At 41.5% G+C, this 19,251-nt stretch overlaps 1 protein-coding gene across 1 annotated transcript in view; it reads left to right on the forward strand.

The window, feature by feature from the left end:
* The window catches only part of LOC122817125 (purine nucleoside phosphorylase-like), a 167,909-nt gene that overhangs the window by 71,332 nt on the left and 77,326 nt on the right, over window positions 1-19,251 (forward strand). Inside the window, exon 3 of the mRNA XM_044090311.1 lies at window positions 10,533-10,636. Coding sequence (XP_043946246.1) covers window positions 10,533-10,636 — 104 coding nt within the window. The remainder of the gene's footprint in view (window positions 1-10,532; window positions 10,637-19,251) is intronic.

The raw sequence follows: 19,251 nt of genomic DNA on the forward strand, positions 1-19,251 counted from the left end.
ACGGTGCTAGAGCCCTTACAAGCCTAGCCATGTTTATCCCACGTTATCCCAAGAACTGTTTGCCCACAGTTTTTGGCTATATAACTTACTAAGGATACAGAGAAGTGCTGTACTGGGTACATAATCAGACTGTTAGGGTGATTCTCAGTCAAATGGCAGGAATGTCCCTTGAGCCTTTCCTAAATAGCAAAGTACTTTGCGCCTGCCCAAACTAAAACATATGCCTTATGCAGAGAAGCAGATCCATACAACATACACATAAAATCAGGATTTTTTTTTAATACTAATTTGTACTCAAACAATTTAACTGTTCTTCTCCTAAATTTAGCTTCACTCACATAAAAGAAATAGCTAAGTGCATACTATTTTCAGACTTTCCTTGGCCAACCCAGGGAGGCCATATTCATCATTATGGCAAATTCTGTAGTGCATTGGACATATTATATATACACTATTTATCCGAGTCATTTTAACCTTTCTGCTATCCTTTTCCAAGTGTGTTTTCACAGCTGCATGCAGAACTGTAGACTTACTTCAATATCTTTTGTTGTAGGAAAAAAGTTTGCCAACTCCTAGGAGTTGACACATTTTAGTAGATAGTACATTCATTTCATCCTTGTCAACTCTTCCACAATCTGGTGCTGTTCGTGCCTCAACATATTATAGAAATCTATTATTATAGAAATCTCTTATCTGAATGGATAACTCCAAACTTGTCATAATCTAGCATACAAGTTTAACCACAGATTAACTATTAAGCTATTAAGTATTTGTTTCAGACAAAAGCTTTTGACTTTTCATACTAATCTTGAGCATATTAAAGTACTGGATTGCTCAACAGAAAACAATCAAGCATTTCTTTCAAAAACTGATTAGCAAGCTGCACGACATTAGCTTGAATAATGTGTAAATCCAAAATATGTTGCAGTACCTGAAGAAACATTACCAAAAGCACAAAGCCACTAACAGTGACTGGAATGGTGGGATGTGCATCTATTATTTTCTTTTAAAGTCATTTTCTTAATTCATTTAAGCTGTACAGTGTCTTTGAATTGCAGGCTATTTGACCCTTTACCATGAAGTGCTTCTCTGAGTTTGGCTGTAAGTATTTTTTTCTTTGCAGGTTATATCTCCAGTGTTTAGAAAATGGCACATTTCCTGTAGTATCTTTATCAGGTTTTTTGAGTAATTAATTAACCAAAGGCTGAAAATTAAAGGACTACTGTTACTCTGACATTTCTGCATTGGTGAGGTGTTGTCCTGTTATACTTTTAGCACTTTCCTGTTCAAACACATATCAGTATCTTTGAATCACATTGAACACCAGTTTCAGAACTCTATTTATAAAACTTCTAAGAAGGAAGGTGCATATGATTGGAAGATCATACAGGTTAACTACTTTTAATAAACATAGACATAGGACATCACAGTTCCTTCCAATTGCCTTAATACTTATTGTCTCCACTCACGTATAACATAATGAGACCTCACTTCATTTCTTATGAATTTAGTAGTTTAAAGTGTATTCATTCTTAATGTACAGTGTCTGAACCAGTAAATCAACTCTAGACCAGAGAGGCAGCTCAACTGGAACAGGATTTCACTGAGCGATATCAATGCTTTTGAACGAATAAGCTGTCAGGTGAGCCTTAAAAGTAGATGTGCGATGACAGAGGTCATCATTAGGTTCTGTGGGTATATTTATTCACCTGTATATCTAGAATTTGATCAACACAGCATCCCCATGTGCAATTGGCCATTCAGTGTAGTTGAAGCTGCTTTACTGGTAGTGGTCCACACGGGCAACAGCTCCGTAGTGCCATGTGAGTATTTCCTGTCCCACAGCAAAATTGTAATATCTTTCCTGACATTTGGTTAAACTGTTAGTTGTACACCTTTTTGATCACCCTAATAAATCACAGGCTCCTTTTCATAAATGTTAGTTTGGTTTGTAAATGTATATATATATATATATATATATATATATATATATATATATATATCTATATATATATATATATAGGTTTACCATTACAATTTCGCTGTGCAATTGCACGGCTATGAAGTATTCGACGAACAGGTGTTCGAATACTTCATATTTCAGCAGGTTATGTGTGAGAACGGTATTATTGCGAATGGACTGTGCATTCGCAATTATAACGTTCACTCATGTAAGGGGATTGCGGTGCAGTGTGGTCAGGGAAATACATCCCTTTCCTCACTGTAGTGCGATCTTGGAGTTGGAATATTAAGTTGGGGGGTGGAGGGGGACTTGCCCCCTGCATAATTGTGAGTTTAGGCTAGTTAGTAAGGGAGTTAAGGGAAGGGTGGGATTGCTGTTAAGTGTCGAAAATGTCATGAGCGTCATTTTCGACATTAACAGCTGTTTTCCGACTTTAGGAACGTTCAGAATTGTGTACTTTTGGCAAAACACTTCGCTGATAAGTACACTTTTTTTTTATTTTTGAAATAATGATAGTAAACCATATATATATATATATAGAGAGAGAGAGAGAGAGAGAGTTTTAATAGGTAACTATGAAATTGTTAAATTTGTTGAAGTGAACTATTTGTACATGACCCATATAGATTATCTGAAGGTCTGAACAAGCCCTTAAGCTAAGCCATTAGTAGATGAAGAACTCCAGATGATGTTTGCCTGCTCTCTTCATAAAGTCAAAGTCCTCGGAGTTAAATTATGGCCTAGTACTGCACTCTGTTTTTGTAATACATGCTTGAGAATAAGGTTTAGAGCAGTAATGGTCTTCCCTGATGTGACTGATGTCAAAAGAATGACCTCTAACCTTTTAGAACCCAGTGTAATTAAGAACAGCATTCATAAATGGTCTGTCAGTCAACATTTACAGTTTGCTATTGTAATACTGGTGACTCTCACATGGGGTGTTGGAGGCAATGCATTCAGCATTACCTAATACCCCGTGGCAGCTGTTGGTTATGTATTCTGTCTGTAGCAATTCCTCGCTGCTAAACAATCACGGGTAAGATTTCATATTAACTACCCCTTATTATCCCTCATGCAGACTCTGAGGGATTCTGAAGTTGCAGGAATGAAAAACCCATCAAGATGCAGCTATTAACCTAGACACTGATGTATGAATGTGATATACAGTCCTTAGGCTTCTACTTCCTGAACTTCACTTCCATTTTTGAAAACAGGATGTGTGACTGCTTTTGATGAGACTGTCTAATTTCATGCATGAATTTTCAGTTTATAGACTTAGTCTGACACAGACAATGTTAAATGGATTCTGACCCGCCTTTTAGATTCACTCTACTACCAAAATTTATGTACACCACCTGATGCAGTTTCATGTGATTCACACTTGAGCTCTGACAAAAAGAGTCTAAAATGTGAGAAATATTTCATATTGGGCAGGTAAAATCGCTTTTTGCCTTATTTCAGTTTAAATTACTTCCTCATAATTAAGGTTTTTACTTGTGACGCTGAATGCTTCCCAGTAACATGTAACCTATATCAAAACAGTTGAATCATGTGGTTTGCAGTGGCTGTAATTGGGAAGGTGGGGCTGCAAGTTAGAAGTTGGTGTATATTTCCAAAAATCCTGTCTACTCCCCTGCTATCCTCTGCTAACTTAAGATGATGTACTGTAAGAACCTGATGAGGGCTACTCTTACATTCAGTTTTCCTTGTTGTGATACCTTTAAATGCCTTTGTGCACTCATTGCTTTAATGCAACCAATTAATACCTCTCAACCTCTTAGAGCAAGAAATCTGGACAAAGCCATAAATAAAAGTGGGGAAAGGCCCAAAAATAGGGACACTTTTTTAAATATTGCTCTTACAAACTTAGAAAGTTGATAGAATAAAAAGTTTTGCATTAGCATGGATTTTCTGAGGGGTTTGAAGTCTGAAACTCAAAAGTCTGTCATTATTTTCTAACTTCAGTCTTTAATGATTTGCCAGTGATTTGCCAAAAAAACACAATTTTATGAAAAAAGGACCAAAAATATTAGGCAACAATCTGGACATTCTGTGAAAATCTGTACAGCTGAGGGAATGTTAAGGCACATAAGTGTTTCTTTCTAAGGTGATCCATGAGCACTGGTCTGTTAAACTGGTTTCGTTATTTAGTCTTCTGATCGGGGAAATGCATCTCCAGGAAGACATGTGGCTTCTAACTGCTGTAGTAGCAGTTGGTAGAATTGTTCAAGAGCTGTTTTGCTTGAACAGTTTTGTATAAGCAACTCAAAACCAAAAAGACCTTGCAAAAACTCAGGCAACTAACAGCACATGCTTTTTTTATTAAAAACCAAAACTTGTAACCAATCAAATAAGTTAAATGTGTTCGTCCCTTCAAATGTGGGACTTTATCAGAAGAAAATCATTTGCTAAAGTATTTAATTATTTTGTTAAAATCAAATGACTTACAAGCTTTTACATGATTGGCTAGAAATTACATATCTCATTCTATATTGAAGCACAACTTAAAAATATAGTCATTACAAGAATGATAATAAACAAAATAATATAGCAATAATAATAATAATGTTAAACGAATTGTGTTAAAGACCAAATCTTATGACAGAGGAAAAATTGCTATTATATCCCATTAACTGTGAAAAAAGGGGATGTTTAGGCCTTGAAAAATCTATCAGAGTGACCCTGTAGGATTCAACAGGGTGATGGTTATGACCTATAGTTTAGATAGCCAGGTCATTAGGGAAATTATTAATAACAACTGGGATGTGTTTTTGTATAGTAATGACCTTAGCAGCAACGTGGGAGAACCTTCAAGGTATTGTACAGAAAAGGGGTGAATTTTAAAAAGATGTTAGAAAGTAACAACAAGAAAGACAACTATACAATAAGGACAAAGACAGAAACATATAAATGTAACAGGCATGCTCAATGCCCTTATATATTAGAAGGTGGTAATATTTTTATACATAATTACAACAAATTATATATAAGGGTTACTACAACTGTGGGATGAAAGGGATAGTATATGCCACCCTGTATACAAAATGCTTCATTTTATAGAGGGAAAACTAAAATTAGTTTTTGTGAAAGTATTTTTGAGCACACATTTGATATATCAAGGGACCAAACTGTTATTGCATTGTTCAGGTATATTAGTATCCATTCTGAACATATATTTGTATTTACAGCATTAGAAATGGTTTTAAATAATCCTAGAGGAAGAGTACTTGAAGGTTACTGGGCTAACGTCCTGGGGCCCTTACAAGCCTAGCCAAGTTCAATCCTTGTTCCATATAGGACCTAGAGATATGGCCAATGATTACAAGACAATCTACATCAGCACCAACTGTCCCTATCCAAGAAGGGCATGAGTGAAACCCCTGGGATGAATTTGTGATTTCCTATCCAATCATCCAAGTTACATTTAAACAGAGTCAATGAGGGGCTCTGTTTAACATGAACTGGAAATTTGTTCCAGAGGAGAGGTAACTTCTGTGAGACATATCTGTCTCTCCAGCAAGTCCTGCTGATGCCAGAGGCTAGGTTAAGGTCCCTAGAGTGAGTGAATCATGTACCATTTGACTTACAAGTGTGCAGCATAGCCATTAAGGTAGGATCAGAGGTTGCTCTGTACACAAGGCACAGGTTGCCTCTGAGTAGTCTACACAATACAGAGTCTGGTGACAGTGATTTCAGTCTGTCCACATATGACTTGTGCTGAAGACTTTGAATTTTCTTCGTGAAAAAGCTTTCAGGTCTCTCAAGTTGCTGCACATGCCTGGAAGGTACATACCAAAGGACGCACTGTACTCTATTATTGGCCTGATGAGGAAAGAGTAGAGGGGGTTATAACCTCTTTTGTTTTAGAAGCTATGCCCTTACTTATGAGGTGATCAAAATGTAGAAGGCCTTCCTAACCACTGTGGAGACATGGTAATCAAAGGTAAGGTTGCTGTCAACATGTGTGCCCAAATCTCTGAACACTGATTTAGAGCTTAGGGTGCTGCTATTAATATGGTAATCCACAGGGACATTGCCCTTGCTGAAGGGGATGACAATGCATTTTTTGCATTGAGTTTAAGACCTTGCCTTTGGCACCAATCATTGGTTTGAGTAAGCCCTTCTTTTAGAATGTTGACCTCATTTGGGGACTCAGTGACTGTACCCAGTTTGCAGTCATCAGCAAACTTTGTCAGCCACAGACTGTACTTCCGAGAAGTGGACTACAAGCAATAGGAGCCCAAGCACTGATCCATGTAGAACACCACTGGTAATGGGTCTGCTGATGGAGGTGGAATCCCCTGTTTTGACTGTATGTGTTCTGTCAGTGAGCCAGTTTGCAACACAGCTGACAATATTTGGGTTGTTCCCCAGATGGGTGAGTTTTTCAATGATGCCTGAGTGAGGGATTGTGTCAAAGGTTTTGTCTAAGTCTAGGTAGGCCATATGCACATATTTCCCCTCGCCCAGGGCTCTGGTGACATTTTCAAAGAAGTCCACCAGGTTCAACAGGCATAATCTGCCCTTGACAAAACCAGACTGGGTTGGGTCAAGCACTTGAAGGCTTCCTATATCTTCGTTAATAAGGTCCATGATGATTCTCTTCATGGCCTTGCAGATAAGGCTGGTTAGGCTTATGGGTTTATATTTCCCAGGGTAAGTGGATGAACCCCTTTGTGCAAGGGGACGGCGGTAGCTGTTTTCCATTCTGCAGGGATAAAACAAGTGCTTAGGCTGTGGCTAAAGAGAGTACTCAAAGGTGTTGCTAACTCCTCTTTTAAACCATCTAGAAAACAGACCAGTATGTTATCAGGTCCCACAGAGGCTGTGTTTTTGGGCTTTGAAGAGAGCAGTTAAGACCTGCCCTTTAAAGATACTAGGTGGGGAGCAGGTGGTAGGAATATTCTGGGGGTATATGTGGCGAGGCAGGAGGGAAAAGTTTTCACTGAAACTGTCCACTAGTAGGTTGGCTATGTCTATGTGTTCAGTATATGTGGTACCATTCACCACAAGTTCAGCACAAATCTGGGCTTTTCCTTTAAGGTTTCAGATGTAGCTAAATAATTTCTTATGGTTATCCTTAGCCAGGGATGCTAATTTAGATTCATAGTTAGCTTTAGAGGACTTTGCAAGATGCCTTATTTGCTTGTTCAAACTGAGAAGGCTATGTATCCAATTCTGAAACTGTTCCTTCATGTTCTTAGACAGCAGTTTCTTACTTTTGTTGTATAGCCTGTTTATGATAGATGTCCACCAGGCAGGCTTGTTCTTTCTTGATGGTCTTGCTTTAGTCCTTTCAGGTACTTCTGAGTCAATACAATTGTATAGATGTTTATACAGAGCATTGGTGTACGTGTATCCCAGTATAGGTGTCCTTGCCATCATTGGGAACAGGAGCTTGGAAGCTATTAATACCATCTCTTTAGAGACTGTAGTTGGCTTTGGAGAAGTTTTCTAACTTAATTTCTCTTTGGTGGGGGGGGGGGGGGACTTTTAAACAAGACTGATTTATGATCAAACTTCACCAGGGAGGGCTGCACATTTGTGGTGGTACACGGATCACCCATGTTGATGAGTACTAGATCAAGAATGTTTGGGCCCCTTCTGGGGCTGCCAACTATCTGTTCAAGGACATTGGGGTTAATGAAGTCCAAGAACCTTTGTGTGAGCATGTTAGTAACGTATAATTTACCCAGTCTAGAGATGGGTAGTTAAAGTCACCCATAACCAGAGTGTTTGGTTGTCTTTTGAGCAACTCAAGTATATCGAAGTAGGTGGTGTGGATATCATGGTTTCTGGAAGGGGATCTGTAGCAGATGATAACTTGGAGGGGGCTCTTTCCTACAGTTATTTGTACTTGGAGTAACTCTAGGGAATTGTTCTGATTAACCAATCTGGAGGTGTATTTATCTTTGATTAAAATTGACACTCCTCCTCCTTTAGTTCTCACATGTTCATTTTGTGGTCTCAATATGTGGAAGGCATTATAACCTAGCATGGCTGGGGTGCTGTCTCTCTGCGGCCTTGAACCAGGTCTCTGTGACAGCACAGACATCTGCATCTTCCAAGGTGAGAAATGCTTCCAGTGAGTGCAGTCTCAGATTCAGAATCCTAGCATTTAGCAGCATAACCTTGAGGTTGTTTTTTGAGGATATTTTTACATTGGGAATTTTGTTCTTGTGACATTACCTAAAAAAGGCACTATGGGGGAGGCAAGTGCCTTAGTCAGTAACCGAAAGCCAAGAGGTGATAGGTGAAGACCATCTCTGGCAAAGCATTGTGGTTTATCAACCACATCATCCCAGGCTGACAGGTACTGGGGATCCCCTTGAATGACACTAGAAACTAAGACAATTGTTGAAGTCAATAATTTTTTTGTCTGTATTGTGACATCATCTTAGGTAAAGGTAAAATTCTGCTTAGTGTTACAGACATACCCACCTAGTACACATATTCAGAAAGCTCAGTCATGTCTCTCTTCATATAGTCCAGAGAGGTACATCTCAGGTCATTCACACCAACATGGACTTGACAGAGTCATAACCATACCTGTCATTGAGAGACCTGAGTGTGTGTGATGTGGCAGATCCTGGCACCTGACTGACAGCTAACTGTGACTTTTTCCTTATCCAGCCTGGTGAGTGGGACACCTGTGTGTCACACAATGGAGTCACCTATGATCAAAACATTTGATTTTGTGTTTTGCCTTAGGTGCTTGTTAGTGAGACACTGGTACATGTGTTTTTATGTGTACTGAGTTCAACTGGTTGTGAATTATGTGACGTGTTTATTTGTGGGAGGTTTCTGATCTTAAGGTAGGCTTCTGGTGAGTACCTCCGCATGTCTGGGTTTAGATGCTGTGAACATGGTTGGTGCAGTAGGTGAATTATGTGAGCTGACAACCCCCTTAGTATCTGATATGCTGATCTGTGAGTGAGAGAGCATAGTTTCTAGATTCTTAATATAGATGCCTATCTGACATATTGTGTGACACAGAAGTAATGGGTTGTCAGAGTACATGAGGCAATAGCGACACTGTCTCAGGATGCCCAAGCCAACCAGGCCAGCTGGAGAAACTGTGGGAAACTGTCCATCCATGCTACAAAGTATTGTACTGTGGTCAGTAACTGGAAGAGGACTAGAAGGACCAGGGTATGGCTGAGGGAGTAGTAGAAGTTCTAAACTGCAAGAGGCTTAGAGGGTTAAACTAGTATAGGTACCTCAGAAGCTCAGCTAAGTGTCTCTCGGGGCAGTGAAGCACAACAGCAAGAAACTTTAGATGGAACACAAGCATTTGACTAAGGGACAATGTATCTGTCTGGGGCTTTGGATCTATAACCGCCAATGGTAACTGCCACTTGCACTGTACAAATGCGGGTAATAAACAGCAATGAAATTAAACAGATTTAAAACACTCTAACCAATGATAGGCCCTGGGCCAACAATCACCACTCAGTTGGGTGCTTAGCTACACTCTTCTCTCACAAGGGTGCAAGGTGAGGCCCTCTTTTGTGGAGGAAACTATATTAGTGCTCAGAAACTGCAAAAAGATCTTCAGTCCAGCAAATCTAAACCAAGTCTATGCTAGGCTAAAAAGTGAAGCTAACAGCAAAAATACAGTTCAAAAAAATTGGCACACTGTAAAAACAGTACAAGAAGTACAGATCAAGCAAAATGGTACTTAATTTGCAGTAGAAAGCAGTGAATGCGTTGGATAACACAGCAGATCATTTCCAAGTTGTTCAGCTCTGTGCAGTTCTGGTAAACTGAGAACCAACCCATGCAAATGCAGGCAATAACAGTAGCAAAATTAAATGGATTTAGAACACTCGAACCAATGATAGCGCACAAAACTGGTCCCCGGGCCGAAAATCACCACTCAGGTGCATTCTTAGCTACACTCTTCTTTCACAAAGATGCAGAGGGAGTCCCTCTTCTGTGGAGGAAAGCTGGACTAGTGCTCAGAAACTGCAAAAACAGACTGGGTCCAGCAAATGTGAACCCAGTCTATGCTAGTTGGCGGCTCAAATATAATGAGGATTTGCCACCTCAATTAAATAATTCTTTGCCATTGGTAAGAATTTTAAAAATGTGACAAACTGGAGGCTAAAAAGTACCTTGCTAAAACCATCTGTTTTTTATGGCTGATAGTCTTTAACACTATTAGTTTAACATTATGATTACATTATTTTTTATTAGCATTCTTGTTATGACTATGGTTTTAGGTTGTGCTTCTGTATAGAATGAGATATGTAATTTCTAGATAATCATGTACAAGCTTTTAAGTCATGTGAATTTAATAAAATAATTAAAGAGAACCTGTATAGTAATCGATTTTGTCCTGAGGAAGTCCTATATTTGAAGGGACAAAAGCACATAATGTATTTTATTGGTTTGGAGTTTTGGTACTTAATAAAAAGTGTGTGCTGTGAGTTGACTGAGTGCTTGCAATGTCCTTTTGTTTTTGATTTACTGGTTTACATTTTGGATGTTCCTCTCATATTATGTTTTTTTTTTTTTGTTTGTTTAACCAACATCTGGATAACATTTTAACCTTATTTTCCTACAGTGGAAGGACATGCTGGGCAGTTGGTTTTTGGAAAGCTGAGGGGTACATCCTGTGTTTGCATGCAGGGAAGATTTCACATGTATGAAGGATACTCACTCTCTGAGGTAAGTTGAATTTGCATACTTATTTTGCCAGCTAAAATAATTTTTCAATGCATCTTTTGAATGTCCTCTTAGGAAATGGACATATTATAAATACACTTCAAACGTGCTTGAGCTGTTAAATTTCCAACAACTTACTTAAAATAAATGCTCTAATGCACCATTAGGCCACTTATTTGAGCCATTCAATCACATAAACTAGCTTAGTAGGAATTTTTTACCTAAATCTATTTTAGCTATTACATTGTATAGCATAACAGTCCCACTTGTTTTGGTTCCCACTGACCTTAAAGCATCTCAGTTGTCAGGACTTGGGTGAAGTCTGCTTGAAATACCATGGACTAAAACATCTTATAAATGCTAGTGTTAAGGACAGCAAAATGCTTTATTTATATGTACAGGAAAATAGAAAGTCTGAATCTGTCCACTTCAGAGATCACTGCTAAAGGGCTTTCGAACTTAGGTTGGGCTGCAGTGGTCCTTAAGGTGAAAAAGCATCAGCTAAAAGGATAAAATCTACTAAGAACAAAGCAACAGCCCACACATTCTTAAATGGATGGTCTTCAGTCTCTGACCATACCTTAGTATACTATATGTGAGAACTGCAGACAGGACGGGTAAGATAGACTTTAGTGCCATATGTCTACCTTGCTGCCAGCATCTGATTTCACATTGATAAGGCAGAGGGAATTGTCATCATGTACAGGGTCAAATGGCACAAAGCAATTAACCTGGAACCTTGGGTGTTGTAATGCTTCCCAAGAGGCATTTCAAGGTACAAATTAGTATGCCATCTGTGGGTCCAAAGACATATGAACAGCACTGACAGTGTCTTGATCCCTCAAGTATTTGTAAAATGGGTGCTGATCCATTATTGTGCCAACAGACTAGCACCCACATCTTTCCTCATCTGGGGACTCAACTAGAATTCTGCTTTCTAGCAGTCTAGTGGCTGCCTTTCCGGGAAAGGAGTGTGATCCTTGTGATGCCCGTGCACTGGCTCAGTAATCAAGGAGCCTCAATCCTTACCACTAGCACTAGTGAGGGGTATGCACATTGGGAGGATAACAAGTACATACACAGTAAAGTACAATTTCCCTTAAGAGCACACAGAGATCACAGTCAGTCTGGGGCTGGTTTATCCCTTTCTCTCCAGATCCCCAATAAGACTCCCAACTGGCACAGCTATAGAGTGGAGTCCTTAGCCAGGGTTCCAAGCCAAGTCCTCTCAGAGCTCCCTTTGTCCAACCAGTGCTTTGTGTCCCAGCCCAAGAAGCTGACACAAACACACAAACACACACACACACACACACACACACACACACACACACACACACACACACACACACACACTTTGAGATATGATAAGACAAATCGTCTCAATTCAACATAGTGCTAGTCAAGAGTTCGTAAATCACAGGAAACTTTAAAACAATTATGTTGGATAGTCAGACATAAATATAGAAAACAGCTGGACTAAATCTGATTAAATTCCTATCTAACTCTATGAGCAATACTGTTCTAATTAAACTTATATACATACAGAGCAAAGTCAGAGTGCTGCTGATATTGTCAGTTCTGAAGACAAATGCAAAATGCTATCGCTTTCTCTCTGAGATCTCTTAAATTGATAACACATCACTGCTGACTAATTTTAGATTAAATAATTATTGACACTTCTCTGGTTCCCAAGCTACCAGAAACTCTAAATTTACATTTCTTAGTTTTCTTAGTAAGCTTGCACCTGGCCAGGAAGCCACAGCAATAAAATACATTATAGATGTAAAACCTTGCAATTAACTCTGGTCTCAAAACAATAGAAGGAATTTCTTCATAGGTTGGTTGGTACTAGGCTATTGGCCCTAGGGCCTATACAAGCCTAGCCATAACAATTCCCTGGCTATTTCTTCCCACACTATTTACTTCCCTGGACCCCTGGGTGACTGACACGATCCACAAGGTGAATTTCCTTTCTCCCATCCAGTCGTCAAGGTTCCTTTTGAAGACGGCCAAAGAGGCGCTACGCTTGACATGTATGGGCAGTCTATTCCAGAGTCTGGGCAGTCTCTGGGTCAGGAACCTGTCCCTCCAGCATGCTTTGTTTATTGTGATGACAAGGTTTAGATCCCTGGAGCATGTGGCTCTGAGGGATTGGGATTTCTTTAAGTGTAGCATGTCCAGCAGCTCTGGGTTTGACATGGCCTTGTATGTTAAGCAGAGATCGCCTCTGAGTAGACGATATGTGACAGAGTATAGTTGGAGTTTTTTAAGGTGGTCAGCATAGGGCATCTGCTTTAGGCCTGTGATTTTTTTTAGTGAGGTATTTCTGCGGCCTTTCCAGTTGTTGCAGATGTCTTGAGAGGTACATACCAAACGGGGTGTTGTATTCTATAAAGGGTCTAATGAGGGATGAGTACAGTGGGACAATGACCTCCTTTTTTCTGGATGAAAAGCCCTTAGTGATGAGGTATGCCACATAGAAGGATTTCCTGACTGTTGTGGCAATGTGGTTATCAAAGGTGCGACCACTGTCCACCTTTGTCCCTAAGTCTCTTATCACACTTTCGGTGTTTAGTGTACTGCCACCTATGTGGTAATTCACGGGTACATGTTTTTTCCCAAAGGGGATAACTATACATTTCTTGGCACTGAGCTTGAGCCCATGGCTCTGGCACCAAGCATCTGTTTCTGTAAGGCCTTTTTGTAGAGTATCCACATCATTTGGGGATTCAATAATGGCTCCCAGTTTGCAGCCATCTGCGAACTTTGTTAGCCAGAGTCCCTTAGTGTTGGTCTGTACTTCAGAGAAGTAGATGCCAAACAAGAGTGGTCCCAGGACTGAACCCTGAGGTACACCACTTGTCTGGAGCTGGATTTGGAGTTGGCTACGTTTACAGTGTGGGTTTTGTCAGTAAGCCAGTTGGCAGCTCATCGAGTGACGTAGGGATTAATGCCCAGCTTAGTAAGTTTATCTATGATTCCAGAGTGGGGGATGGTGTCAAAGGCCTTGGCGAGGTCCAGATAGACTGTGTGGACCACCTTACCCTTGTCCACGGCTCTGGAGACTGATTCAAAGAAGTCAATCAGGTTCAGGAGACAAGATCGGCCCTTCATGGGTGGGGTCCAGTGTTTGAAGGTTGCCAATGTCTTTGTTTATAAGTTCCTTGATAACACGTTACATGGCCTTGCAGATCAGGCTTATCAGACTGATGCAGCGATAGTTCCCGGGATCCAAGATGGATCTCCCCTTGTGGAGTGGGATAAATGTAGCTGTGCACTACTCAGTGAGGATGAAGCCTGAGGTGAGGCTATGATTAAACATGACACTTAGGTGAGGTGCCAGTTTATTTTGTAGTTCATGTAGTACACAGCCCGTGATGGCTTCTGGTCCCAGGGATGCTGTATTTTTAGCTTTGGAGAGTGAGTTTTTTACCTGTGTGGCTGTTATTACTAGAATTTGGCAATCTTCTGGTATTGAGATGGGTGATTTAGAGGGTGAGAGGGGGGTGAAGTTGGCACTGAGTCTGCCAGGATATTGGCAATATCCTTGGGATCAGTATATTTAATGCCATTCTGTTGTAGCTCAGAGCAGATCTGAGCATTGCCATTTAGATTCTTGACATAGTTATAGAATGCCTTGTGGTTGTCTTTGGAATCTTTGGCAATTTTATTTTCGTAACTAGCTTTGGAGGATTTTATGAGGGATCTCAGCTTCTTACTGAGGCTGGTAAGGGTTTTTTTTTTGCATCCTGGGATTTTTCTCTTTTCTGCAACAGTTTCTTCCTTTTGTTGTAAAGTTTGTTTATGGCAGGGGACCACCAGATTGGCTTCATTTTGTTGGAGGAGAGCATCTTGGTTCTATTTGGGATGGCATGATTCATGCATGAGTGGATATGCTCGTACAGTTCCTTAGTGTAGGACTCAGCAGTTGAACTTTCAGTTCCCGTCTGCATGGGTGTCATGAAGTTTGTCACTTCTGACTTGTGAAGCATGAAGTTGGCTTTGGAGAAGTTTTTTATGGAGGTTTCCTTACTTGGGGGTTGGGGTGGGAGGTGGATGTAAAGGGTGATTGGCTTATGGTCTGACCTGACCAACGAGGGGGTGACCATAGGTGTGGAGCATCAATTTTCCATGTTGGTAATGACCAGGTTATCCAGACATTCTGTCTCCGAGCTTTGAGATCAGTCATAAAATGCTTTACTTTATCAGCTTTCTTCCAGCAGGGTGCTCTGTGGTTACAATTCTGAAGTTCAGAACATATAACACAGTTTTTCTTACATTTAGTTTTCTTACATTTGTAAAACAGCCTGTGGATTATATTAATATTTGCAATGACATAGAATTATCTACAAAATTCTATATTGCTGGGCTGGCAGCCTTTCAGTTTTTCACATCCTCCTCCCCCTGAGAATCCAAGCTAGTTTTTCAACTGACCCTCGATAAACATTGCTTGAGAGGGTTAAGTCTATCTGAGGATACCTTACCCCATTCCCTGTCTTCAGAGCCCACTGCGTTGGCATTGCTAATCCCATTGCGGTGCTGCATTGAATATCATATCCTTGCAACCCTAGGCTCCTTCTTAGCAACTTGGCATATTGCTGGCTGACTCAGTGTAACCATGTTAGGGGATTGTGATCTGTAACTACAGTGAATTTCCTTCCATACAGATAAGGCTGAAGTTTCTGCGGTGCCCACACTATGGCTATACATTCCTTTTCTACAGCTGCATAGCATTCCTCCCTGGGTTGGAGCCTATGACTGAGATAAAACACTGGGTGCTCTTCTCCCTCTGAAGAAATCGGGCTAAGTATAGCACCCAGCCAATGGTTTGAAGCATCCATCTGCACAACAAATGTTTTGCTGCAATCTGGACTGGCTTACACAGGGGGTCCTTTCAAAGCTTCTTCAAGCTTCTGGAATACCTGCTCACATGGTGTGGGCCACACTAACTCATCTGGCCTGTTTTTCCTTCTCAGGTCTGTAAGGGAAGCAGCTATGGTACTATAACTGGGGATGAACGTTCTGTATTACCCTGCTGTCCCTAAGAATGCCCTCACCTGCTTTTTAGTAAAAGGTACAGGCCATGCCTGAATGACTTCCACTTTAGCAGGTTCTGGCCTGATCTTTCCACTCCCAACTCTATGTCCCAGGTAGGAGAACTCTACTATACTGACCTGACATCTGCTCGGCTTAATGGTCAGCCCTACCCTCTGTAGTCTTCCCAGCACCTCCCTGACTTGCTGAAAATATTCTTGCAAGGAATGGCTGTAGATGGCAATATCATCTAGGTAAGCAAGGGAAAACCTTCCTGCTCCTGCTAGGATATGATCTGCCAGCCTCTGGAAAGTTGCTGGTGCATTTTACATTTCAAAGGGCATCTTTGTGAACTCATACAAGCAAAAAGAAGTCAATAGGGCTGACCTCTCTCTAGCACTGGGAGTCAAGGGAACCTGCCAGTAACCCTTGGTAAGATCAGTGGTGGTTAGATACTTAACCCCACCCAGCTGCTCTAGGGCTTCATCTGTCCTAGGCATGCGGTAAGTATCTGACTCTTTGTGACTATTTAATTTCCTGTAGTCCACACAGAACCTGGTGCTGCCATCCTTCTTTAGCACCAGCCCCACTGAGGATGCCCAGGGACTGTTGGACTCTTGAATTACCCCTAGTTCTAACATTTTCTGTATCTCTTCTCTCAGTCTGTTTGATTCTATTAGGCACCCTATAAGGGGCCTGGCTAATAGGCCTTTGGGGTCCTGTATCCACCTGGTGGGTGCACCCTGGTTTCCCAGTGAACATGTCCCCAAACTCCTGTAACACTGCTTGGACTTCATGAACCTGGGTAGGAGATAGCTGCTATGACATTGCTAACCCTTCCACTGAGGTGTCAGTCCAAACCTCACTGAGGAGATCAGTCACGAGATCTCCCTCAGGCTCCTCCTTCAATCAACTGCAAATACTCAGCACAAGGGCCTCCCTATCATGGTAAGGTTACATCATGTTAACATGGTACAATTTGTGCTCTTGCCTCCTGCCTAGCAGTTCCACCATGTAGTTAACATCACTTACCTTTCTTATCACCTAGTAGGGCCCTGTCTAAGCTGCTTGCACCTTGTTGTGTCTGACAGGAATGAGAATCATTACCTGCTGTCCTACAGCATACTCTCTAGCTCAAGCATTCCTGTCATACAAGACCTTTTTCTGCTGTTGAGCTTCTGCCAGGTTCTCCTGGACCAAGCCCCATGAGTTCCCCGAGTCTTGTCCTGAGGTTTAAGACATATGCCACAACAGACTCCTTGTGAGATTAACACTCACCTTTCCACTCATCATGAATTAAATCTAGAGGTCCCCTCACCCTATGCCCATACAGCAACTCAAAGGGTGAAAACCCTGTGGATTCCTGGGGAACCTCTCTGTAAACAGACAACAGATGGAGCAAATATTTGTCCCACTCCCTCTTAAACTTGTCTGCAAATGTCCGTAGCATGGACTTGATTGCAGAGTTCCTCTCAACAAGACCATTAGACTGGGAATGGTATAGGATGGTCTTCAGGTGCTTCACCCCACAGTACTTCCACAGACAAGCCATCAGATCGGACATGAAATTGGCACCTCTATCAGTCACTATTTCTTTTGGGAAACCTACCCTGCTGAAAATCTCTAACAAAGAATTTGCCACATTTTCTGCCTCAATGGAGGACAGAGCCACTGAATTATTTTTCCCTGTGGAACTTGGGGTACCACAATATCCATAGCTACCCACTGAAATGGCTCCTCAATTACAGGCAAAGGCATCAAAGGAGCTCTCACCTTGTCTCCTGCCTTGCCAATATTTTGGCACTGTTCAAAGGTCCTGCAGTACCCTGTTACATCTTTGGAAATTCCAGGCCAATAGAAGTTCTGGATAATATGTCTATTTGTATGTTTTATGCCCATATGACCTGCAAAGGGAATATCATGGGCTATGGCTAGAAGTGTCACACAGGAGACTCTAGGCTCTATCAACTACTTTATTCTCTTCCCTTCTAGCCCTACCTCAGGGGTCCACTCTCTATACAGTAACCCTTTGTCCCAGTATACAGATTCCCACTTCCCTTGAGCATCATGTGCCTCACTAGCTACCTGCCTCAGGCCATCCTCTGACAGCAGTGCCTCACTGTCAGCCTGGGCACTACTACTCACCTCAGCCCTTGCAGTCACGCTGTCAAAGGGACCATCAGTACCCACAAGCAGCTGTGGCTCATCTTCAGTCTCACTGCTACAACACTGCTCCCTCCCTGAACTAACCACCTCACCAGTCCTGGTTGCAAGTGTGCAGTCTGTCTGGGTCTCCCCCAGGATACCAGACGCATGTGCTTGTCTCCAAGCCTGACTGCGTGTAACTGCATGAGCACATGGTACTGCATTATCAAAATCATTCCCTATCAGGACATTTGCAGGGATATTCTCAAACACACCTACTTGCTGGCTTCCTTTTCCACCCTCCCAGTCAAGGTGAACCCTAGCCAAAGGTATTTGGAATGGGGTCCCTATTAAAGCTCTGACTGGAGTAGACTGCCCAGGCAAGTAGTGCTCCTCTGTAACTGCAGGCTTCACAATGGTTATGTCAGAGGCTGTGTCTCTCTTAGCAATGGCCTCTTTGCCATTCACTACGATAGGTGGTAGTTTGGTACCCTTGTTGTCTCAAGAGAACCTACTGTTGGCATTTTGTCCTTCCCACTTACTGGTTCCCTCACCTTTTGTTCCCCACCTTGCCTCCATGGACATCTATATGCCACATTACATTACCCCACTGGTTGCATTCAAAACATTTAACCCTAGGTCTTGGACATGTACCTGGACTAGTGGCTTCCCCTGCTACTGGCAGATTCTGTTGGGGCAGTCTGGGCTGCCCACCATGGGTTCCGTTAGACCCATGAGCAGCACTGAGTGTCCCTTTCCTGTGCAGTGATGCCCTGCTTGCTAGGTATAGGTCTCCCTTTTTCCCCAACTCATCTGAAGTAGCACATTGTCTATCAGCTAACCAGATCTTCATTTCCTCAGGTAAAGTACTAAGGGCTTGTTCCCTCACCAAAAGATCTGCCAGCCCTTCAAAAGTGGTGACCTGACATCCACTCACCAACCTATGAAAATAAGTGCTTAGTTCTGCAACATATTCATACACACTTTCATCTGCCTTGCGTCTATGCCCACGAAACATTTTCCTATAAGTTTCAGGTGTTAGCTTAAAAAATTCTAACAAACAATTCTTAACAGCAGTATAATAAAAAAATTCACGACCAGTTAATTTAGAAAGTACAGTTACAGCATTACAATGAAGTAAGGGGGTCAGGAACCGTACCCAGAGCCTTTGGTCAACATCATACAGTTTACATACCCTCTCAAATATATGAATGAAACTGTTAAAAGTATCCCCCTTCTGTATTTACTCACCTTTTGTGCGTCTGAGGTCCAGTTACTCCCTTCCCCATTACCTCCATGTCCCTGGCGAAGAGGCAGCATCTCCTTTTTATGCTGCCTCTACCTCTCCTTCTCCACAGCTTCCATTTCCAAATGCCTGGGCTCCAACTCAAGTCTCTTTAGCTCCAGATGGATTTTTAAGACCTCTGTGGAAAGGTTGA

This window comes from Protopterus annectens, chromosome 12.part0 (genome assembly GCF_019279795.1).
Source record: "Protopterus annectens isolate FY-2018-M chromosome 12.part0, PAN1.0, whole genome shotgun sequence".
Taxonomy (NCBI): domain Eukaryota; kingdom Metazoa; phylum Chordata; order Ceratodontiformes; family Protopteridae; genus Protopterus; species Protopterus annectens.